This window comes from Scyliorhinus torazame, chromosome 8 (genome assembly GCF_047496885.1).
Source record: "Scyliorhinus torazame isolate Kashiwa2021f chromosome 8, sScyTor2.1, whole genome shotgun sequence".
NCBI classification, from domain to species: domain Eukaryota; kingdom Metazoa; phylum Chordata; class Chondrichthyes; order Carcharhiniformes; family Scyliorhinidae; genus Scyliorhinus; species Scyliorhinus torazame.
Window position 1 is genome coordinate 32032690 of NC_092714.1, and position 25431 is coordinate 32058120.

At 44.1% G+C, this 25431-nt stretch overlaps 1 protein-coding gene across 47 annotated transcripts in view; it reads left to right on the forward strand.

Annotated features, from left to right (window-relative positions):
• sh3bgr (SH3 domain binding glutamate-rich protein) overlaps positions 1-25431 on the forward strand; it is a 57257-nt gene that overhangs the window by 27106 nt on the left and 4720 nt on the right. For 3 of the 47 annotated variants that reach the window (XM_072513289.1, XM_072513285.1, XM_072513298.1), the window contains exons 2-7: positions 1336-1521; positions 7898-7978; positions 11248-11310; positions 17077-17172; positions 18715-18807; positions 21756-21785. In XM_072513289.1, coding sequence (XP_072369390.1) covers positions 1336-1521; positions 7898-7978; positions 11248-11310; positions 17077-17172; positions 18715-18807; positions 21756-21785 — 549 coding nt within the window. Of the gene's footprint in view, positions 1-1335; positions 1522-7897; positions 7979-11247; positions 11311-17076; positions 17173-18714; positions 18808-21755; positions 21786-22272; positions 22303-22566; positions 22594-25431 lie in introns of all 47 variants that reach the window. The other 44 variants (XM_072513294.1, XM_072513290.1, XM_072513304.1 and 41 more) reach the window with 25 other exon arrangements.

The following is a 25431-nucleotide window of genomic DNA, read 5'->3' on the forward strand; positions in this document are numbered from 1 at the left end:
TTTCTGGGGTATTATTTTTGTCTTCTACAGTAAAGACAGACACAAAATATCTGATCAATGCTTCTACTATTTCCCATTATTAATTTCCCAGACTTGCTTCCTCTAGAAGACCAACGCATTTTTTTTCTCCCTATCTTACTATCTGCTCTGCTCTTGTATTTCTAGCTCGCTTTCTTTTATAACGAGGGACCAATTAGAGTATATTTTTAGTCATTCTTTGCTGGTTTTTAATTCTGTCCAATAATCTGACCTACCACTAACATTTGCTGCCAGGCCTGCTGAGTTTTTCCAGCATATTCTGATTCTGCATCTTGAGGTCATCTCTCACTATTGTACTAATGCCACCCTTCATTAACAGAGCCACTGTTATCTGTGGTATTGCAGAAACTCCAATTCAGTAGACTTTAATCTCTTAAGCCTTCATTCTGCAACAACATTGCTCATTAAATAGTTCTAGGTATTTGACAATCGGTTATTTTGGTAACATGTAAATTGCTTTGGTTGAGCAAGTAGTTTGGGTAATTTGAAATGTGTCTCACTCACCATCTATATGTGTGATGCATTTAACAAATTCTTAACTGTGATTGGACTTGGGTTTATTGTCATGTGTACCGAGGTACAGTAAAAAGTATTGTTCTGCATACAGTCTAGACCGATTGTTCTATACATGAAAAAACAAAGGACATACGATAGATGCAGACATCGGGTGAAGTATATGGGGTGTAGTACTACTCAGTAGAGAAGTTGTGTGAAGAGATCAGTTCAGTCCATAAGAGGGTCATTCAGGAGTCTGGTAACAGCGGGGAAGAAGCTATTTTTGAATTTGTTAGTGCGTGTTCTCAAACGTTTGTATCTCCTGCCCGATGGAAAAGGCTGGGAGAGAGAATAATCTGGGTGGAAGGGGTCTTTGACTATGCTGCCCGCTTTCCCAAGGCAGTCGGAGGTTTAGACAAAGCCAATGGATGGGAACCGGGTTTGCGTGATGGACTGGGCTGTGTTCATGACTCTCTGTAGTTTCTTTCGGTCTTGGGCCATCCCAAGCAGTGATGCAGCCTGATAGGATGCTTTCTATGGTGCATCTGCAAAAATTGGTGTCAATGTGGACATGCCGAATTTCCTTAGTTTCCTGAGGAAATATAGGCGCTGTTGTGCTTTCTGGATCGTAGCGTCCGTTGGAAGGAGTGGCCACTCAGTAAACTGCTCAGGGAAGTACTTGCAGAGATTATGAAGTGAAATGATAATAGGGCTGTGTCACCTGTTCCTTCTTTGCTTTTATTTATTTGCTTCATTTGACTTATTTCCATGTGCACAACTCAACAGTGATCTTGTTCACAGATCAAGAAGAAACAACAGGATGTTCTGGGTTTCTTGGAAGCCAACAAAATTGACTTTAAAGAAATGGACATAGCAGCAAATGAAGACAACAGAAAGTGGATGCGGGAAAATGTTCCAGGAGAAAAGCGCCCACAAAATGGCATTCCTCTCCCGCCGCAGATCTTCAATGATGAATTGTATTGCGGGGTAAGTTTTTTAAAAAAAACAGATATTTTCTTTACTTCTGCTAAAAATCTTATTTTATACCTCTTATATATGATTGTGTTTCTGCTAACAATTATCCCTGGGCCAGAGGATAGAACATAGAACGATACAGCGCAGTACAGGCCCTTCGGCCCACGATAGCTGGTGCTTTTAGTGCTTTTGCCCTAGTCATAAATGGTAATGTGTGCAAGCCATTTGCCATAACACATTCCTCTGAGTCTTTTTAACTCCTTAACTCCAAAAGAGAGTGGTATGGTTGCTTCTTGTTATAATTGTCGTAATTGTTCTAATTATGGCATGCTGTCTCACTTGGTGTGTAGCATGTTTGTGATACTATACTGCTTCATATTTTGCTGGGAAACTACATACAAGTGATACAAAACTGCCATTGAATCTTAAGAACTGAAACCTACTTGGTTACCAGAAACAAAAGTTATGTCTTTTTAGCATCGCCCAATTTTGAGTAAAAGGCAAAGCCTCGAGTAATGGAACCATTTCTTGTTTTAAAAAAATATATTTATTAAAGTTTTTTACCAACACAATTTTTCCCCCTTACAAACAATAACCCCCCCTCCCCGTAACAAAATAACACGAAAACGCACTGAGCAAGATATATACATGGCAAAATGGTATATTTACATAGCTTTACACACTGGCTCTCTCCTGCACGTGACAGTTTCCCCCACCCTTCATGTTATCTCCTGCTCCTCCATCCCCCCCCAAGCAATCCCCCATTCCTCCCCCCCCCCCCCCCCCCCCTCAAGGTTGCTGCTGCTGCTGACCGGACTTCCTCTAACGTTCCGCGAGATAGTCTAGGAACAGTTGCCACCGCCTGTAGAACCCCTGCGCAGACCCTCTCAAGGCAAACTTAATCCTTTCCAACTTTATGAACCCAGCCATGTCATTTATCCAGGCCTCCACGCTAGGGGGCTTCGCCTCCTTCCACATTAGCAAGATCCTTTGCCGGGCTACTAGGGACGCAAGGGCCAGAATGCCGGCCTCTTTCGCCTCCTGCACTCCCGGCTCGTCCACTACTCCAAATATTGCTAGCCCCAGCTTGGCTTGACCCGGACTTTCACCACCTGAGATATTGCTCCCGCCACTCCTCTCCAGAACATCTCCAGTGCCGGGCATGACCAAACCATATGGACATGGTTCGCCGGACTCCCTGAACATCTTCCGCATCTGTCCTCTACCCCAAAGAACCTACTCAACCTCGCCCCCGTCAAGTGCGCTCTGTGAACCACCTTAAATTGTATCAGGCTGAGCCTGGCACATGAGGAGGAGGATTAACCCTACCCAGGGCATCAGCCCACAAACCTTCGTTGATCTCCTCCCCAGCTCCTCCTCCCATTTACCCTTCAACTCTTCTGCTAGCGCTTCCCCCTCTTCTTTCATCTCTTGGTGTATTGCCGAAACCTTGCCCTCCCCGACCCATACACCCGAGATCACCCTGTCTTGAATTTCTTGTGCCGGGAGCAACGGGAATTCCCTGACCTGTCGCCTCACAAAAGCCCTAACCTGCATATATCTAAATGCATTTCCTGGGGGTAGCTCAAACTTCTCCTCCAGTGCCCCTAGGCTCGCAAATGTCCCGTCAATGAACAGGTCCCCCATTCTTCTAATCCCCGCCCGATGCCAGCCCTGGAACACCCCCCTCCATCTTCCCCGGGACAAACCGGTGGTTACCCCTGATCGGGGACCACACCGAGGCTCCCACTGCACCCCTGTGCCGTCTCCACTGGCCCCAGATCCTTAGCGTTGCCGCCACCACCGGGCTCGTGGTATATTTTGACGGCGAGAACGGCAGCGGTGCCGTCACCAACGCCCCCAAGCTCGTTCCTTTACAGGACGCCATCTCCATCCTCGTCCATGTCGCCCCCTCTCCCTCCATAACCCACTTGCGGATCATCGCCACATTTGCTGCCCAGTAGTAGCTCCCTAGGTTTGGCAGCGCCAAGCCTCCTCTGTCCCTGCTGCGTTCCAGGAACCCTCTCCTTGCCCTCGGGGTCTTATTAGCCCACACAAACCCCATAATACTCCTACCTACTCTCTTGAAAAAGCCCTTGGCGAGCACAATGGGAAGGCACTGAAACACAAACAAAAACCTCGGAAGGACCACCATTTTGACCGACTGCACTCTACCCGCCAGCGAGAGCGGTAACATGTCCCATCTTTTGAAGTCCTCCTCCATTTGGTCCACCAACCTCGTCAGATTCAATTTATGTAGGGCCCCCCCCAAGTCCTGGCTATCTGGATACCCAGATACCGAAAAATCCCCACCGCCCTCCTCAGCGGTAGGTCTCCTATCCCTCTTTCTTGGTCCCCTGCCTGTACAAAGAGCTCACTCTTCCCTACATTGAGCTTATAGCCCGAGAACTCCCCAACTCCCTAAGAGTCTGCATGACCTCCACCATCTCCTCCATTGGGTCCGCCACGTACAGCAACAGGTCATCCGCGTATAGCGACACCCGATGCTCTTCTCCCCCTCGGACCACCTCCCTCTATTTATTAGACTCCCTCAGTGATATGGCCAAGGGTTCGATCGCCAATGCAAACAACAGGGGGGGACAGGGGGCACCCCTGCCTCGTTCCTCGGTACAGCCGAAGGTACTCCGACCTCCGCCGGTTCGTCACTACACTCGCCACCGGGGCTCTGTAAAGGAGCTTAACCCATATAATAAACCCTCCTCCGAACCCAAACCTACGCAACACCTCCCAGAGGTATTCCCACTCTACTCGGTCAAAGGCCTTTTCCGCATCCATAGCTGCCACTATCTCCGCCTCTCCCTCCTCCGATGGCATCATTATCACGTTTAAGAGCCGCCGCACATTAGTGTTTAATTGCCTGCCCTTTACGAATCCCGTCTGGTCCTCATGAATCACCCCCGGGACACAATCCTCATTCCTCGTGGCCATCACTTTTGCCAATAACTTAGCGTCCACATTGAGGAGCGAGATCGGCCTGTACGATCCACATTGCAGTGGGTCCTTGTCTCGCTTTAAGATCAAGGAAATTGTCACCTCCGACATTGTCGGGGGCAGGGTCCCCTCCTCTCTTGCCTCGGTAAAGGTCCTCACTAGTAGCGGGGCCAACAGATCTCTGTACTTTCTGTAGAATTTCACCGGGAACCCGTCCGGCCCCGGGGCCTTCCCCGCCTGCATACTCCCCAAACCCTTGCTCAGCTCCTCCAAACCGATTGGTGCCCCCAAACCAGCCACCTCTTGCTCCTCCACCCTCGGGAACCTCAGTTGGTCTAGGAATCGTCTCATTTCCCCCCCCCCCCCCCCCCCCCCCCGGGGGGCTGGGATCTGTACAGCTCTTCATAGAAGGCCTTGAATACCTTGTTTATTTTCGTTACACTCCGAACCGTGGCTCCCCTTCCATCTTTGATTCCCCCTATTTCCCTCGCTGCCGTCCTCTTACGGAGCTGGTGTGCCAGCATCCGACTAGCCTTTTCCCCATACTCGTAGGTCGCCCCCTGCGCCTTCCTCCACTGTGCCTCCGCCTTCCCCGTGGTCAACAGGTCAAACTCCATCTGGAGCCGTCGTCTTTCCCCAAGTAATCTTTCCTCCGGGGCCTCTGCGTATCTCCTGTCCACTCTCAAAATCTCCCCCACTAACCTCTCCCTTTCCATGCCCTCTGTCCTCTCCCTATGAGCCCTGATGGAGATTAGCTCTCCCCTGATCACTGCCTTGAACTCCTCCCATACCACCCCCACTCGCACCTCCCCGTTGTCGTTGGCCTCCAAGTACCTTTCGATACACCCCCTCACACCACACACCACCTCATCTGCCAGTAGTCCCACATCCAGCCGCCACAGCGGGCGTTGGTCCCTCTCATCTCCCAGCCCCATTTCCACCCAGTGCGGGGCGTGGTCCAAAACGGCTATGGTCGAATACTCCGTCCCCTCCACCCTCGGGATCAGCACCCTGCCCAGAACAAAGAAATCTATCCGGGAGTAGGCTTTGTGCACATGGGAGAAGAAAGAAAATTCCCTGGCCTGCGGTCTTGCAAACCTCCATGGGTCCACTCCCCCCATCTGATCCATAAACCCCCTAAGCACCTTGGCCGCCGCCGGCCTCTTTCCCGTCCTTGATCTGGAGCGGTCCCGTGCTGGGTCCAGCACTGTATTGAAGTCCCCTCCCATTATCAGGCCTCCTATCTCCAGGTCCGGAATGCGCCCCAACATGCGCTTCATGAATCCAGCATCATCCCAGTTTGGAGCGTATACATTTACCAACACCACCCACGTCCCTTGCAGCCTACCACTCACCATCACATATCTCCCTCCATTATCCACTATGATAGTCTTGGCCTCAAATGACACATGCTTTCCCACCAAAATTGCCACCCCCCTATTTTCTGCGTCCAGTCCCGAGTGAAATACCTGTCCTACCCATCCCCTTCTTAACCTGACCTGGTCCTCCACCTTCAGGTGTGTCTCTTGGAGCATAGCCACGTCTGCCTTCAGTCCCTTCAAGTGCGCGAATACTCGAGCCCTCTTCACTGGCCCATTCAGGCCCCTCACGTTCCACGTTATCAGCCGGATTGGAGGGGCTCACCCCCCCCCGACTAGCCATCACCTTTTCTGGGCCAGTCCCATGTCCGCGTCTCCCTCGCCCTCCAGTCCCCCAGCCGGGGGACCTCCGTCCCGACCACCTCTTCTGTGTCCCATTCCCTTTCGGCCAGTGCAGCAGCAACCCCCCCCCCCCACTAGACCCCTGTCTAGCTTTTTTGCTCCCCCCTCCATATCACTCCCGTAAGTCAGCTGACCCCGGCTTCCCCCTCCGTCCCTTTGACCTCCCCGTGTGGGAATCTCCCAATCAATCCTTCGTTCCCCTTCCCGCCTTTCTTCCCGCGTGCGGGAGAAAAACCCCACGCTTTCCAAAGCTTGCCCCGCCCCCTCTGGCGCAGCTCCTGTCGCGGCCTTGTCTCTCTCCCCCAGCCCATGTAACATTTCCTGCGCGTGATTGACCCCCTATATACAACAACCATCATACTTCAACCCTTAAACACCCCCCACCCTCACAAACCCTCAGAGTCCAACTTTTCAGCTTGTATAAAGGTCCACGCCTCTTCAGGCATTTCAAAATAGTAATGTTGGTCTTTGTATGTAACCCACAGTCGCGCTGGCTGCAACATTCCAAATTTCACTCCTTTCCGATGCAGCACCGCTTTGGCCCGGTTGAAACCCGCTCTCCGCTTAGCGACCTCCGCGCTCCAATCCAGGTATATTCGGATCTCTGCATTGTCCCACTTGCTGCTCCGCTCCTTCTTGGCCCATTTCAGGACCCTCTCTCTGTCCGTAAACCGGTGAAATCTCACCACCATCACCCTTGGCGGCTCAGTTGCCTTGGGCTTCCTCGCCAGCACCCAGTGCGCCCCGTCCAGCTCCAGCGCCCTTGAAGGGGCCTCCGCACCCATCATCACCCCGATCATCGTGCCCGCGTATGCCGCGGCATCGGCCCCCTCCACTCCTTCTGGGAGACCAAGGATCCTCAGATTATTTCTCCTCGACCTGTTCTCCAGGTCTTCGAGTCTTCCCGCCCACTTCTTGTGTAGCGCCTCGTGCCGCTCCACTCTCACCGCCAGGCCCAAAAGCTTGTCCTCATTCTCACTCACTCTTTTCTGGACCTCCTGGATCTTCACCTCGTGGGCCTTCTGGGTTATCCCTAGTCCTTCGATTACCGCCAGCATCTCCTTACGCAGCTCCTCGAAGCAGCGCTTGATGAATTCTTGCATCTCCTCTTTGTCCCCGGCCGCCGCCATTTTGTTTCTTTTCCCTCGCTTCTCCCGCTGCTCCAATGCCGCTTTTCTGGCCGTTGCACTTCGGGTCCGGTCCATAAAAGTCGGTAGGGGACCTCTCTCCTCTTCCCCACGGGTTGTCTGTAAAAAAAATTCCGTTGGGGCTCCTCTAGCGAGCCCGAAAGTCCGTAATCGCGGGAGCTGCCGAATCGTGCGGCTTAGCTCTGCATATGGAACCATTTCAAGCGTATTTCCTGCCTAACATTAAAATTTACTCTAGGAGATAACCTCTGAAAACTCTAAGTCTAGGCCTACTTTGCAAAGATATAGGAATTATGTAATTTGCTGTTATTGAATGTTCTTAAAGTTTTTATCCGGATCCATCAAGTTAGATGTTATTCTGAAGAAAAAAAATTGAACAGATTCATATCTTGATAAATGATGAGCAATAGGATATTCTGGTTTCTCAGTTATAACTCCTCCTGGAATTTGTACATCAGATTTTATTCTAATCTTTTATTGACTTTCCACTGTTATTTAAAAGCCTCCTTGATGATGCAATGCAAACAATTTCCAGATTTTAAGTCACTAATCTTCTTGACACTGTAGGACTATGATTCTTTCTTCAATGCCAAGGAAGATCATGGAGTATATGCATTTCTTGGTCTGGCACCACCTCCTGGTTCAAAGGTACGCCCTTCATTTCACTTATGTACAATTTGAGCCTTGTAAAATAAAATTCCATTGCCTACCTGATAATACCATGAAATTACTTTCACTAGAGATGAGTGTTTAGCTTTTTAGTAAAATAATATTTATTTCACAAACATTAAAACTATCCTTCCTGAGTAGATTGGGAAGAATAGTGGGTTGGTACATCTCCTTGCACTCCTGAGACTTGAGGTTAAAACTGAACAGACTGATGGGATGAAATTTTAATGTCTGCCAGCTCCAAGGGCTCCATTGTGAATTTAGTTTGAGTATTCTGCCAAATACTTAGCGTGGTCAAGTTTGCAGCATCTTTCTTTTTGCATCTCTGGGCAATAACTGGTGGTCTCACTCCAGGCACAGGGCTGGCATTTTTTTGCTTGCTCTGTTACAAATCTACATTTATTGATGATCATTAGTTGATGGTATTGGGCCTTTATTAGAATTACTGCTTGATTAACTGTTGCTCCCCAATTTTGTTAAGTAGGATTTTGATCCAACTATGATCAAAGGTGCAATTTATATACAGACTTGGTTGGTATGGTTACCTGAAAGGGAGCTTGGATGTGATGGTGTTCTCCAAACTGATATTCTTATGGTAAGGGTGGGCTTCGAAGGTTGCTGCATTGTATCCTTGACGTTGTAGCGGCCAATGATAGAGGGAGGGGTGACTATTGAATTTGATGGTAAGGACACCAATCAAATTAATTTCTCTGTCCTGCATTGTGCTAAATCCTGAGGGTGTTATTGAGTCTGCATCCATCCAGATGAATAGTGAATATTCCATCACTCATGACTTGAGCCTTGCAGACTGTGGTTAAACCTTGCAGTGTCGGGAAGCAAAATAGCCAATTTCTACTCTATCCTTGTAGCCATTGTTGATATGACTAGTCAAGTTCACTTCTGGTTATTGGTAGTCCCCAAGTTATGATGGTGTTTACTCAGCAATGTTGATACCATTAATAGTAAAGTGTAGGTGACCATTTCAAGTGACCATTGTCTAGCACTTACTGTGGAGCAAGAGAAGTCAAGTTGAGACATATTAAGGATGTGGCGAGATCAGGGTTGAGGTGGCAAGCTGTACAATCAGGCAACAGTTTAGAATATAACTTTTGATAGAAAACATTGCTTTAAAATATATTTCTTGACATAGTTAAAAATGATAACTGCAGTTTGATTAATACAGCTGAAAATTCTATTTAAATATTGGTATGTCTGGTACCCCCAAAGTAACCCACTTATTAATTTAAAAAAAGAATAATTTGCTAATTATATTCATAGAATCATAGTGCAGAAGAAGGCCATTCGGTCCATCAAGTCTTCGAAAGAGCACCCCACATAGGCCCACTACCCCACCGTAGCCCCGTAACCCCACCTAACCGTTGGACATTAAGGGGCAATTTATCATGGTCAATCCACCAAACCTGCTTATCTTTCGACTGTGGGAGGAGACCAGAGGAAACCCACGGAGACATGGGAAGAATGTGCAAACTCCAAACAATCATCCAAGGCCAGAATTGAACCCGGGTCCCTGGTGCTGAGGTAGCAGTGCTAACTACTGTGCCACCCGACATCTTATTGTTGTACAGTGGTCAATTTCTTAGTATATTGAAACGAAATTCAAAAGCTTTTAAAGCATGACTGTTGATGCCCTTCTGCCTTAAAGAACTACTTAGTTTTAAGTGTCGGCCTCTAAAGCATGCAAGTCGATGTAATTAGCAGAAACTTGCACGGGTGATTAATTTGATTAGGGGGCATGGCCAGTTTTGTGGTCCGGATTGGCATCGAGGGTGATTTTTAAAAAAAAAACGAATGCAAAATATCACTGGGTGCAATTTGCGTTTTAAATTCGGTGATCCTCTTTGTACTGGTTTGGCCTATTTTGTGCTAAACTAAAATAATATAATCTCATGGAAACTCCCAGCCTAAAAGTTTTTAATCTATTTTTTTTAAGAGTTGAGGCTCTCCGTGCCTTCCTACCACAGAGCATCCTACTCCCAGGTCATATTCAAATTTGAAGTTAATCTGTGGGATGGCTGAATGATGTACAGGTTTCTGCAGTGAAATTGGCATTCCCTTTCATCATGACTCCAGGAACTGGCGATCTAATACGCTGTGCCACTCGAGTTATTTATTTGCAGTTAAGAATGGAAACCAAAGTTTTATATTTTTGCTTGTCTAATGTAGCTTGTCTGATGTACAAGGGAAATCATTTACTTTTATTGCTTTATTTTTGCACCATGCACGTTTTATATTTTTGTGCTCAGCATAGTGAGATCTGAGGCTAAGAGAAGCAATACTGTTTTAGTTTTATGAACCTGGTGTCGGCATCTATGGAACTTCCTGTTGGGTACAGGATGGTTGGATTCAAAAATAAGCTTTTTCTTTCTTTGCCTTAAGCCCAGTCTCCGAAGAAAACCATAATTTACACCAGTATAATTATTTTCTGTTTAGAATACCAGTCATTTACCTGATCTGTCTGAGTGCGGTTGCCAACAAAGTAGCACTTTATACATTGTGGGTCAACAACCACCACCAGGAACATCAGTTGAGAATTACCCAATACCATTCACTTGATAGTGGGTGAAATAAGTCATTGTCATCCCATTAGTCTGAATCGCATTTGAGCTGAGATCCCAGGAATGAGAGTAATGTTACCATCTTCACAGTTTCCCTAGGTATGCTATTTTAATCGATTTCTTGAATATTGTAACCAGAAAGGGTTTTAGCAATTAACTGAGGTCAAAATATTGGATTGTTCAATAGATTACAAGCTTGGTATATTGCTGTTAATACAAAAATAACATTCTTACAAATGCCGTTATGTGCAAGGTGGATAAATGACTTCTTTAATGCCGTGTCGGTTTATTTTTTTGATTTCATGTTTGACTTTCACATTATAATCATATTTCAAATAAAGTGCCTTGGAGGAGTTGGGATATGCAGTCCTGTTGTAGATAGCTTATACGTGGGTTAAGATAAATGGTTCTCCATTGATACGCTTAATATTTATTGGTTTAATCTAAAACTTGAGGATCAACTTCTAAACAAGTTGGTTTCTGAACCTCTTGATGAATTCATTCTTAATGGATAATGGCCAACACTGAAATGTTACTGAACATCAGTTTAGCCATTTTTATTACACTAAATCTAAGATGGAGTAATTGATTGAAATCCTTTGCTCTTGTGTGTTAATTAATAGTTTGTATACAATTCAGGGTTTCCTTTGTTTGCTTTTTGCTCTGCTACAGGAAGCACATCAGGCTGCAATCATCCAGAACGGTGAAGTTCCAGAAAGTGATAAAGGAGACTTAGTAATTACGCATTGAATTTCTTTCTCTTTTATGTTTTCTGTCTTGCTCCACTTCCTCATTTGAACTAACACTTACCCAACTGTCAAGTGTTTCTTTGGAGCATGCACTGCAGACCATTTTCTGGTTGGAATTCTGTTCAGGAGCTGCATAATTGCTTCTTGGTTGGCACATATTAATAGGACAGAGTCTGAATTTGTTTAGGGTATGTTTTACAGCTAATAACCATATGGGACAATTGATTGAGCAAAATGAAAACTTTGTTTGAAATGTGAACTCATACTATTGAAGCAATGTTGTAGCTCGCGAGTTTCCAGTTTTTACAAGTATCAGTTTTCTCTCAACGATATTTATGGTCTGTTGTTATCAGCGTTGTAGAGGTGATTTGTTACTCGCGTTTAGATACAGGCTGGGGCTAGATGACTGTAGAATTTCAAATGTTATACCCTTATTTGTAAAAGTGTGAAGATAAGCTCTGCAACCACCGACACGTTAGTTTAACGTTGTGGTGGAAAACCTTTAGAAACAATAATCCGGGACAATATTATCAGTTGCTTCGCCAAGTGCGGATGATTAAGGAAACCAACCTGAATCTGTTGAGAGCAAATTGTGTCTGACTAAATTGTTTTTATTGATGAGGCAATAGAGAGGGCTGATGAGGATAATGTGGTTGATGGGAACATAGAAAGAGGAGTAAGCCATTCAGCCCTTCGAGCCTGCTCCACCATTCAAAAAGATTATGAATGATCTGGTTGTGGTCTCAACTCCACTTTCCTGTCTGCCCCCATGAGCCTTGACTTCCTTGTGCTTCAAAAATCTAACTGCCTTGAATAAATTCAATGAACCAGCCTCCACTTCTTTCTGGGGAACATAATTCCACATTCTAACGACCATCAAAAGGAAAATATTCTCTTTTTTTCTCAGTCTTAAAAGGTAGACATCTTAAACTATGTCCCCTAGTTCTAGTCTCCCCCATAAGAAAAACATTCTCCCTATATTCATCCTCCCAATCAAGTCCCCTCAGGATCTTGCAAGTTTCCATAAGATCAGCTCTCATTCTTCTAAACTCCATTGGATGTAGGTCTGACCTTTTCTCATAAAATAAGCCCTTCTTCCCAGGAATGAGTCAAGTGAACCTTCTACGAAGTTTTTTAAAAAGGGTACCAAACTGTATGCAGCATTCCAGATGTAATCTCACCAAGCCCCTGTACAGTTGCATTAAAACTTCACAGAATCATGGAATCCCTACAGTGCATAAGGAAGCCATTCGGCGCATCATGTCTGCACTGACCATCCGAAAGAGCACCTTACCTGGTCCCACGCCCTATCCCTGTAATCCCACATAACCTTCTGAAAGCTAAGAGACAATGTAGTATGGCCTAACCTGCACATGTTTTGACTTTGACATTCATTCCTCTTACAATAAATGTCAATGTTCCATTTGCCGGAATCAATTGCTTCATGTTTTTGCTAACCTCTTTTGATTCATGTACCACAACACCCAGATCTCTTTTCCATTGAGTGCTGCAATCTTTAATATCCAGGCAACATTTGACTGAGTGTGACATCAAGGAGCCCTAGCAAGTTAATGTGAATTGGGGTGAAAAATCACCTGGCTTGGAGTCATACCGAACATAATGGAAGATGATTGTGGTTGTTAGAGGCCTATCATTTAATTCCCAGAACATCACTGCAGGAGTTTCTCAGAGTAGTGTCCTAGGCCCAGCCATCTTCAGCTGCTTCATCAATGACATTTCTTCCATCATAAGGTCAGAAATGGGGAATGTTCAACACAATTCCCAACTCCTCACTCAGATACTGAAGGAGCCCATGGCCTACACAGGAAGGCCTGGACAACATTCAGGCTTGGGCTGATAATTAGCAAGTCGTATTTGTGCCAGGCAGTGATCATCTTCAACAAGCGAGAATCCAACCAACTCCCTTTGACATTCAATAGCATTGCTAACACCGAATCCCCCACTAGCAACATCCTGGGGATTTCCATCGACCAGAAACTGAACTGGACCGACCATATAAATGATGTTGCTACAAGTGCAGTTCGGAGGCTGGGAAGTTTACAGAGTAACTCGCCTGCTAATATTTTCCCAAGCCTGTCCAGTATGTACAAGGCACAAGTCAACAGTGTGATGGAATACTGTCCATTTGCCTGGATGAGTGCAGCTCCAACAACACTCCAGAAGCTCAACACCATCCAAGACAAAGCAGCCCATCCACTACTCTCCACCACCAATTCACAATGACAGCAGTGTACACCATTTAAAAGATATGCTACAGGAACTCACCAAGGTTCCTTTTACGGCATCCTCCATAGAAACATGGAAATTGGTATCAGGAGTAGACCATTTGGCCTTTGAGCCTGCTCAGCCATTCAATATGATCAAACATTATCTATTATTTTCTTGAGTACAGTCAGCGACTTGGCTTCCACAGCCTTCTGTGGTCGAGAATCCCACAGGTTCACCACCCTTCCAAGTGAGGAATTGTTCCCTTATCTCAGTCCCAAATGGTCTACCCCATATCCTGAGACCGTGTCCCCTCGTTCCCAACCAGGGAAAACATCTTCCCTGCATCTAGTCTGTCCAGCCCTGTTAGAGGTTTATACGTTTTCATCAGATATTCTTTCGTCCAACTGAACTCGAATGAATACAGGCCCAGTCGAACCAATCTCTCCTCCATAGGACAGTCCCACCAACCCTGGTATCAGCTCAATGAACCTTTGCTGCGCTCCCTCTAGGCAAGTACATCCTTTCTTAGATAGGGAGACCAAAACTGCATGTAATATTCTAGGTGTAGGCTCTCCAAGGCCCAGTAAAACTGCAATGAAGGTCAACATACCATTTGCCTTCCTAATTGCTTGCTGCACCTGTCTCACGCACTAGTCAATGAAAGTGGCAAGGGCACCTAGATCCCTTTGTACGTCCACACTTCCCAATATATTACCATTTAAATAATACTCTTCCTTTCTGCTTTTCACATGGAAGTGGCTTTTCATACGGAAGTGTATAACTTCACATTTAGTTGTGTTGTACTGCATCTGACCAATGATCAGTACCACCTAGAAGGACAAGGGCAACAGATCCATGGGAACACAACCACCTGCAAGTTCCTCTCCCAGCCACACACCATCTTGACTTGGAACTATATCACCGTTCCTTCATTGTTGCTGGGTCAAAATCCTGGAACACCCTCCCTAACAGTATTGTGGGTATACCTACACCACATGGACTGCAGTGGTTCAAGAAGGCCGTTCACCACCACCTGGTCAAGGGCAATTAGGGGTAGGCAGCAAATGCTGGCCTAGCCAACAACACCCACATTCCACTAAATAATTTTTAAAAATCAGTATTTGAATAGTATACTGCTCTTCTGTAATAGTGATAAACTTGGGCGATAGGCTGATGGAATTGGCGGGCAAATAGCAGATGAAATTTAATGTTGAGAAATGTGAAGTTCTTCATTCTTCTGATAGGAAGAACTTGGAGAGATAACATAAATAAAAGGGTGCAATTCTAAAGCGGGTGCACCAGTAGAGGGAGATATGTGTGCATTGAAGGTGGGAGGGCAGGTTGAGAAAGTGGTTAATAGAGCATACATTATCCTGGGCTTTATAAATAGGGGCATAGCGTACAAGAGCATGAGGCTGCAGCCTCAACCAGAGTATTGTGCCGAGTTCTAGGCACCACATTTTTAGGAAGTAGGAAAGATTCATGAGATGGTCACAGGGATGAGAATTCTGTTACCTGGATTGATTTGAGAAGTTGGTGCTGTTCACCTTGGAGAAGAGAAGAGGGAATTTGATAGAGGTGCTCAAAATAATGAGGGCCTGGACAGAGTAAGCAATGGGGTGAAACTGTTCCATTGGCCAAAGGATTGAGAACCAGAGGGCACAGATTTACAATGATTGGCAAAAGAAGCAATAGCGACATGAAGAAAAAGTTTTTTATGCAGCGAATGGGTAGGATCTGGAATACTCTGCCCGAGAGTGAAGTGGAGGTAGATTCAAGAGGGAAGATAAGAGGGCTACGAGGAAAAAGTGGGGGAGTGCAACTGGGTAGGTTGCTCTATCTGAGAGTCCGCACGGACAACAGTCACCAACTTTAGATGGACTGATGAATTGGACAGTCAAATTGCAATGAAATTTAATGCTGGGAAGTGATGGAAGAATGAAGGTGTTTGGGGGTGGGGGGGGGGGGAGGGTTGCGATACAAAACAAAGTGTACAAGTTTAAACGGGGTGTAGGAAAAGATAGACCTGGAGGTTTTACATACACCAATCTTTGTTGAAGGTGGCAGGACAGGTTGATAAAGGTGTATTAAATCTTTGATTACGAGTTGATCTGTGTTAATCTTTGTATGATAAAAAGTGAAACAGTTAAAGAAAATTATACTGGTACATTTTTATAAATCATTGATTGGGCCTCAACTGGTATTATGTCCAATTCTGACCACTTAATTTTCAGAAAGATATCAAGAACTTGTGGAGGGTGCAATGGCAATATACCAGGGATGTGGAACTTCAGTTATATGGTGAGACTGGAGATAATGTGATGGTTTTGGGAGCAGAGCTGAAAGGGTAATTTAATGGGGTGTTTAAACTTATGAAGGAAAGTGTGTTGGTCACTACAGGATACCAACTTAAAATAATTTACAAAAAACAGGGGAAATGTAAATGTTATTTTACGCAGCAAGTTGTGATCCGGAATGTACTACCCAAAAACACATTGGAAGCAAGTTCAGGATTAACTTACAGAAGGAAACTTGGTTATATACTTGAATAGGAAAAAGTTGCAGGTCTGTGGGGAAAGATTAGGGGAATAGGACTATTTGGATAGTTCTTTCAAATGGATGACATTGGCACAATTTCTGAGGTACAAGATTCCATTTCTGAATTTTCAGATCATTCCTGTGGGTTTTCTGGCGGTGGGGATGCATATAACAGGAAACCCCAATGACAGCAGCAGGACCAGAAGATCCTGCCGCTGGCCAATGGTTGCCGCGACGAAAATCCCACCCTATGATTGCTTCAACAGTTTTTCTTTTATCTCACAACAGAGATGATTAAAGGGTGATTTAATGTGACTGTTTAAAATTAAGCAGGAATAGAGTAGACATAAATGGATCCTTTCCAGTGATTGGGGCATCTAAAATTGGATGTGTATAAGAGATAAAAGATTAAATGTAGAAGGATTCAGGAGAGAGCATGAAAAATCTTTTTACACCGGATTCTGAGGTTGTGGAAACTCCTAGAAGAGAGACACAGTCAACCTTTTAAGGTGGGTGATCGAAGGAAAGGGATATAAAGGAATTTGGTAACAGCAGGCATATTGGATTAGGACAATTGCTTACACGATGGATAACTATGAACATAAATTCAGGGGTCAGAGATTCTATGCAATCTCCGGATGCAATTTTTAATAAGAAAAAGCTGGGAAATTAAGTAGGTTTGTGTACTTCAAATTGAGAAGGAAAATTAATTTAACATCATGCCACAAAAGAAATGTAGAATTATCAGTGATAATCAGTAAAACCTGATTTTAATTAACCTAATCATAGGCATTTGTAAAAACTGGAATACAGAAAAGGCCAGATGCTCTGTGCATTTTTATGTCTCTAATCATTTTTAGCTTGGTTAACAGAAAAGAATACAGTCTCTGATCAATACTCTTTCTCTGTCTCAATTATTTGTCTTGTCGGCAACATCTTTGCATGATGCAACGTTTTCCCTCATCTCGATTTTTCACTTTGGTAGGGCAATGAGCAGCATTTGCACATAGCTGCAGAAGATCAGCCTGAAGAAAATATTGAAATGTTGCATAATCATTTTGAACAGCCAACAGATCTAAATGTAATTATGTATTTGCTTGCATTGCTTTTTGTGTGCGTGTGGTCTTTGTTTTGTGCGTGCTTTTTTTACTCTTTAATTCTGTTTTTTTTTAACTTTGATCTCTAATTGTGTGTGGGTAGAAGTCATCAAGTCCTAGCTCAGGAAAACTGAAAATAATTCAAATTTGTTTTTTTCTTGATGTAAGGAAGTTTAAGCCACAATAATAATCTTTATTAGTGTCACAAGTGGGCTTATATTAACATTGCAATGAAGTTACTGTGATGTTTCATAGACAAACTGTATATTTCTTTACACCTTTATTCATTAATTCACAGCTGTCAAGAGAGAGAGCTCCTTGAAAGCAATCATAAATGAAGTGAAGGATTGTCAAAAATTGCATTAATACAGTTCAACATTAAAGTATTATTGGATTGTTAAATTCTTATCTCAATATTTTACGGTCCACAAAATAATTGTATAGTGTGGTATTTTGGAGAGTAGCCTGAGTTGCTTAAGGTGTTTCATAACTTAAATACTTTGTAGCTGCCATCAAAGGATCTTTTGATAGAACTTTATTTGCAGACCTCTGATGCAATGTGCCAAAGGTGGATCATAACATTTCAATCACATGTATTTTATGCCAATTGAAAATGAATTGTATGTATACAGTCATGCACATGCAGTAACTTCCAAGGCTGTAAGTTTAGAGGTTCTGATAATTTTTCTTTTAACTGGAAATTCCTATCTAAACCCCTTGGTTAAAATGACTATCTGGTAACCATTCCTGAGTATCAATCCTGTTAGCTTTTAGGTTTTTGTCAAACTGCTTCATTACTCCAAGAAACAAAAATGAAATGTACTGGAGCACTAACCATTCCTGAGTATCAATCCTGTTAGCTTTTAGGTTTTTGTCAAACTTCTTCATTACTCCAAGAAACAAAAATGAAATGTACTGGAGCACTTTGGAGTGTCTCCGGGTGCATCTGTTAAGAGAACCTGCTCACATCTCACAGCATCTGTAGACCATTTATCCCCTGTAGCCTATTTTGCCATTCAGTGAGCTCAAGGCTGATGTACATATGCTTTGACCCTTTTTAGTTAACAAATACATCAATCTCAGATTTAAAATTAACAATTGATTCAACATTTATTATCTTTTTGTGGGAAAGAAGTAATGGCATGAGAGAAGAGAGTAATAGGATGAGATTTTTTTTTGCTCCTTGCATCAAAGAGATGACATGTTTTCATGCTAATATTGCTTCTGCCATTTAACTATCACCTGTTTTTCACTTAACAACTTTACATTATATTCTTGTGTACCGATTTTCATCCTTTTTTGTTTTATTCCTTTTTGAATGGTGTTCATTGGTAATAGCTTCCAATTCTGATGAAACAGCAGCATGTCTGTTTTCTCCTCTGATATTGCTGAGTGGTTACAGCATTCTTTGTTTCGTTTCAAATTTCTGGTTTTTACAGTTCTTTTTTTTTGTCCAAACATCTAGAATCTGTTATATTTTCATAAGCAGTTTGCTTTCCTTTGAATATTGATGTTGGTGTGTGCAGGAAAACATTGGTGAGAATGAAGCTGAGAAAGATCAAGAATCTGTCCATCAAACTATTGAACCAGAAGAGGCTGTAAGAGAATTTCACACACCTGTAACAGTCCTATGTTTTTTCATTTGTGTGGCTTAACCATTTCATTCCCAATGTTAATCCTTACTTTAAATCATTCCAATTAACACGAAAGACTAATAATCCGCAGGTCACTTAATAACCATCTAATGTTCAAGCCAGCAATCATTTTAATTACAGCACAGTAGCGCATTGGTTGGCACAGTTGCTTCACAGCTCCAGGGTCCCAGGTTCGATTCCGGCTTGGGTCACTGTCTGTGCGGAGTCTGTACATTCTCCCTGTGTCTGCGAGGGTTTCCTCCGGGTGCTCCGGTTTCCTCCCACAGTCCAAAGATGTGCAGGTTAGGTGGATTGGCCATGCTAAATTGCCCTCGGTGTCCAAAAAGGTTAGGTGGGGTTACTGGGCTGCGGGGATAGGGTGGAGATGTGGGCTTAAGTAGGGTGCTCTTTCCAAGGGCCGGTGCAGACACGATGGGCCGAATGACCACCTCCTGCACTGTAAATCTGATTCTATGGCCAGTTGATTAAATTAGGCATTTTACATAGGGTTGGGAAGGAAGCATGAACATTCATTTTTAATTTTAGAAGTTGACGTAGGATTTGCAAGGGGGGCACTGGAAGATAGTATGATCGAATATTGTCCTTTCTATAATCAGTTAATCTGAAAATAGTATTCAAAGTAATGTACATAATAAAAAATAAATACAGCACAGGAACAGGCCCTTTGGCTCTCCAACCCTGTATTGGTCATGATACCATCCTGGCCAAAACCCTAAAGAACAATACAGCACAGGAACAGGCCCTTCGGCCCGCCAAGCCTGTACCAGTCATGATACTACCCTTTGCCAAAACCCTAAAGAACAATACAGCACAGGAACAGGTCCTTCGACCCTCCAAAATGATGTTGCATCTGGAGTTGTAAACCTGGTTTATTGGTTAAAGTATTTAATTTGCCAAACTCCCTATGTAGATTCCTCACTCACAGAAAAAGCTTTCTAGGATACCATATTCAGAAAACTAATTATTTGTGGTGAAATTATAAATTTGTTGTTTTTGACTTCTTCCAACTGCAGTTGGTGTCACTTATTCTATATTGTTCAAAATGCCCAGATAATTTTGGAGCATTCTTGAAATTGTAATGTCAAGGGTAATTGTTATAGCATGTCAGCTTTACTTTCTTGCTCCTTAAATAAAGTGAAGAGATAAAAGGAACCCAGGTTTAGCATGCTTGGTTATAGTGCCTTGTTCCTCCTCATTTTGCTTTTAACACCCCAGAAAAGACCAGACTGCATCATTGCATGTCAATGAGAGAACATGAAAGAAAGATCTCTCTCCAGTAAAAGCATTGAAAGTTAATACTTAACTAAATGAATAGGTTTAATGTTAGACTTCTAGGATCAAGACATGACTCTTTTCAATCACAATCACAGTATGTGATATGTAAAAGGCCCATAATGGTGACAGTTTGTGTGTAGGTTTCCATTGTACAGAAGAGTGTCTCCAAAAGCTGGTAGAGTTGTCTGAAAATGGGACATTTTTAGAATGTGCCATACATCAGCTTTAATTGAGTGAAATGAAAAAAACTTGCCTGGACAATTTAGTGAGGCACTGCATTGGTGCGGTGTGATGCCTGACTTGTTGGCCCCTTCACCGCTTACGTTCAAGTCTATTCCCATGCTCTGAACGACCCTTTATCCTACCCAACCCAGCTTGATCTGAACCAAACCATTCTGGATGCGAAATCCAACAAGATCTGAAATCCCACATTTGCTCGGTCCCAATGTTTTGAGACACCTGTACCAGAATTAAAGACTTGCTGTGTTTGTCATAATACATTATTTAGAGAGTGCCTAACTTTTTCAGATTGCGTAGAATGAATACGTTTACCATTTTGGGCAGATGAATAACACATTATCCATGAACTAACATGTTAATATTTATAGCATTCATCTCATTTCCACCTTTCTACTCAACAAATATGCTTTTGCACTTTTGTATTAAAAATACACGTGTTTTCTATTTTAATTTCTTTCTTTGTCCTATCCAATTTTTTTCACTAAGGAGACTAGTCCTGAAGGTGAAAGTGCGGGAAAGGCAGGACTGATTGTGTACTGCTTGTACTGCAGCACTTGTCAAACAACAACTTGTATTTGTATAGAAAAACATTTTCATATGGTTTACAGAGAGAAAAGTAAAAGAGTTCTAGGCGTTAGACCATGGTGGAGTTAGGAGAGATGACTGTGACATTATGGGAAATGTTCAGAATACATCGTGTCATATCATAATTAACTACTAGATGGAGTTAGATGCAAAACTATATAAAGCACTGACTCTCGGGCATCTGGGAGAAGGCTGGAGAGGAGAGCATAGGAGCAGTGAGAGAGATCAAAGTACAGTTATAGATAAGAGTGTAGAGACTAGTGTGTAGAGATTAGTATTAGTTGAGTTTAGATTGGAAATTACTACATTATTGTTTACTTTAGGAGTAAGTGGTTGAGCCTTAATAAGTAGTGTAAATAAATGTTAGCTTTGTTGATGAACTTAGCTTTTGTGATCTTTGTGAACACTTCAACATCCATACTGATAACGCAGAACACCACAATGACCATAAGGTTTGTTGGAAAGGTGGGCTTTAATAAACCTCCTAAAGGTGGAGAGAGCGAGGAGAGGTGGTGGATGGGTGGGGAGGGATAGAGGGAAAAAGTCTGTGAGTGAGTTCCACAGAGTGACTCCAGGGTCTGCCTTGTAAGAATGGGTTATGTTAACAGCTAACTACTTCAAACATGTTCTTTGATCCCTGAGTACTTGTGAGCAATGTCATGTGAAATGAGCTCTTCCATTCAATGTAAATAACCATGACTGTCTCAAGTGAGCAATTAGTTCTTAGCGTTGGTTTAATTACATGAATGTAGAGGTTTGCCTGTCTCCTACTTTTCTCCTGTCTTATCCGTTTGTTTTCATGACTTTGCCAGGCAAAGGAAGAGGAACAGCCAGAATCAGAGGTTGGACCAGTAGTGTGTTTTTTTTTTCTAATGATTTACTGAAATTAATTATAAATATGTATGAAGCAATAATACATTTGATGACCGTGTACAATACAATGTTTGGGTAGGGTTGGGAGATTTAAAAAAAATTTTTTTAATCTTAATTTGTTTCTGCCCAGTTCAAAAATGTTTTGACCTAGATTGCATTCTCCTCCCACTTCTTTCCCGCCGTCACATTTTTGAATCACCACGATGTTCTCTCCTTCCCACTCACCACCCCCAACTGTATTGCCATGAGCTCTGCTCCAACACCAACACGCAAGCATTTTGCCTTGTTAACCTATTCTAAGTAAATTATGTTGACCGAGACGAAAAATAATAATTAGATAAATGGAATAGTTGCTGAGCAGGTGACAAAGTTGTTGAGAGGTTGTGTGCTTTCACACTTTAGCTGCCATGTCATTCTTGTTTTTGTCTCTTGTGTTTTTATTTGTAATTTTACTAGGAGAAAGAAGAAGCGGAACCAGTAACAGAGGTTCGATCAATAGATTCTATAGGCATCTAAAAACCGTTGGTGGTTCAGAAACTAATTAACATAATCTTGTGTAACAATCCTAATTTTCCTGTATGTTCTGGCATTTCCAATTTTAAAAACTGCTTGAAGATTTTATAATTAGATTTAGACAGATAACATATCTTTTTGCACTTTTCTCATTATAACTAACCAGCATATTTCACATTTTTTTATTTGTAATTGTGCAGCTCCTTTTCCTTTTTATAATTTCCTTTCCTTGTTTAGGATGAAGAAGAACAGCCTGTAACTGAGGTAGATTAGCTGTTCCAGTGATTCATCAGTCTCTTTTTGTCATCTCATGCTAATTAATCATCCTCTTTTGTAATGTTTCCATTTCATTGTCATATTCTTCATTGGCCAATTGTTGACGTTTTGAACTGGAATAGACTGTTACCAGATAACATCTAGGCTGACGAGAAATTTTGTGCATTTATGGGATTGTGCCGTGTCTATAAATGACTCTTCTAATTACAAGTGTCTTGGATACAAGTAAAATTATGATCTTCTTTAAGGAAACGAGTATTTAGAATCAACAGTCTGACAATCACATTGTTCCATGGATTCACTTTGAAGCATACTTTTAAAAACACTTTTTGTGCGGACTGTTAAATTAACTAATGAGCATTAATGCTTATGATGGGTTTTACCGACCAGAAAGACGATGGCTCATGGTGCTGTCTGTTGCTAAGGTTAATACGAGTTGGGGTAAATTGGGGAGCAAATAGCAGGTGAGGACAAACTTGGTTTTTAGATTGCATCAAGGAATTTACAGTGCAGAAAGCCATTCGGCACATCAAGTCTGCATCGGCCCTCAGAAAGAGCAACCTACTTAAGCCCACGCCACCACCCTATCCCAGTAACCCCACTTAACCTTTTGGACACGGGGGCAGTTTAGCATGCAAATCAACCTACCTGCACATCTTTGGACTGTGGGAGGAAACCGGAGCATCCGGAGTAAACCCATGCAGACACGGGGAGAAAGTGCAAACTCCACACAGACAGTTACCCGAGGCCGGAAATGAACCCGGATCCCTGGAACTGTGAGGTAACAGTGCTAACCACTGTGCTGCAGGTAGAAAATACTGCATCGCTCTAAAAGAGAGAGTTTCTGAATAGACTACTATAATGAGCCTTCAACATTGTGAGGATACATGGAGTAATAGCATATTATTTTGCTGAGGAAGAAGGGTGTTTATTCCAAATCCTTTTTTTTTTTCTTTGCCAACCTAAATTTTTTTTTAACCAACAATTTTATTGAGGTATTTTAGGCATATAGAAAAAGTGACATTGTACAATTTAAAAAAAAAAAGTCAAGACACAAATTAAACATAGTGCAAACCACGGCTCTGTTCACGCACGGACCTGCCTCAATATCCCCCTACTCTACTCTACCCTAGTTTCCCCCCTCCCTGCTGACGCTTACTCCTCTGCGAAGAAGTCAATAAATGGCTGCCACCTTCGGGCGAACCCTAGTAGCGAACCTTTCAAGGCGAACTTGACTTTCTCTAGGTCAAGAAAGCTCGCCATGTCCGATAGCCATACCTCAGCCCTCGGAGGCTTTGAGTCCCTCCATGCTAACAGTATTCGTCGCCGGGCTACCAGGGAAGCAAAGACCAGAACGTCGGCCTCTCTCACGCCCGGGTCCTCCGAAGCCCCAATCCTCAGGGCCCCAGTTTACAATACCCGGGACATGACATCTGCGAATCCCTGCCAATACCCCCTGAGTTTAGGGTACGATCAGAACATGTGTACATGGTTAGCCGGCCCTCCGACGCATCTAGCACACTTGTCCTCCAGCCCGAAGAGTTTGCCCATCCGGGCCACCGTCATGTGGGCCCGATGCACAATCTTAAACTGGATCAGGCTGAGCCTGGTACATGTTGCGGTCGTGTTTACTCTGCTCAGGGCTTCTGCCCAGACACCGTCCTCCATCTCTCCCCCCCCCCCAGCTCCTCTTCCCACTTAAGCTTCAGGTCCTCGGTCTGCGTATCCTCCGCTCCCATTAGTTCCTTGTAGACGTCTGAGACCCTACCCTCTCCCATCTCTCCCCTAGAAACTATCCTGTCCTGCCTCCCCTTCGGCGGGAAACGTGGGAAGGACGGCACCTGTCTGCGTACAAAATCCCGCACCTGTAAGTATCTAAAATCGTTCCCTCTCGCCAGCCCAAACTTCTCCTCCAGCGCCCTCATGCTCGGAAAGCTCCCTTCCAGGAACAGATCTGCCATCCTCACAATCCCCGCCCTCCTCCACAGTCAATACCCCCTGTCCATGATCCCTGGGGCAAATCGGTGGTTGCGGCAGATTGGGGTCCACACCGATGCTCTTACATGCCTCCTCCACTGGCCCCAGATCCGAAGAGCCGCCACCACTATCGGGCTGGTGGAGTACCATGCCAGCGGAAGCATAGAGGTGCCGTGACCAGGGCTGCTAAGTTAGTGCCCCTGCACGAAGCAGCCTCCGTCCGCTCCCAAACCGACCCCGCACCCACCATCCATTTCCTTATCATCGCTATGTTGGCCGCCCAGTAATAGTTGCTGAAGTTCGGCGACGCCAGCCGTCCTTCTCCTCTGTTCCTTGCAAGCATCACCCTCTTCACCCGCGGGGACTTCCCTGCCCATACGAATCCCAGAATAATTTTATTCCGCCTCTTAAAGAAGGACCGCGGGATAAAGATGGGGAGACACTGAAAAACAAACAAGAACTGTGGGAGAGTTGTCATCTTAACAGTCTGCACCCTCCCCGCCAATGACAGCGGGAGCGCATCCCACCTCCGGACCTCCTCCCTCACTCGTTCCACCAGGCCGGGACATGTTGAGCTTATGCAACTTGCCCCAGTCCCGTGCCACCTGAATCCCCAAATATCAGAAACTCTCGGCTACCCTTCAGCCTACTCTCCTGCCCCCTCGCCTGAATTACAAACAACTCTCTCTTAGCCATGTTCAGTTTGTAGCCAGAGAACCGGCCAAATTCCCTCAGGGTTGCCATAATACCGTCCATCCCCACCATTGGGTCCATTGTGCATATAACGAGACTCTATGTTCCACTCCCCCCCCCCCCCCCCCCCCCCCCCGGACCAGCCCTTTCCAGCCC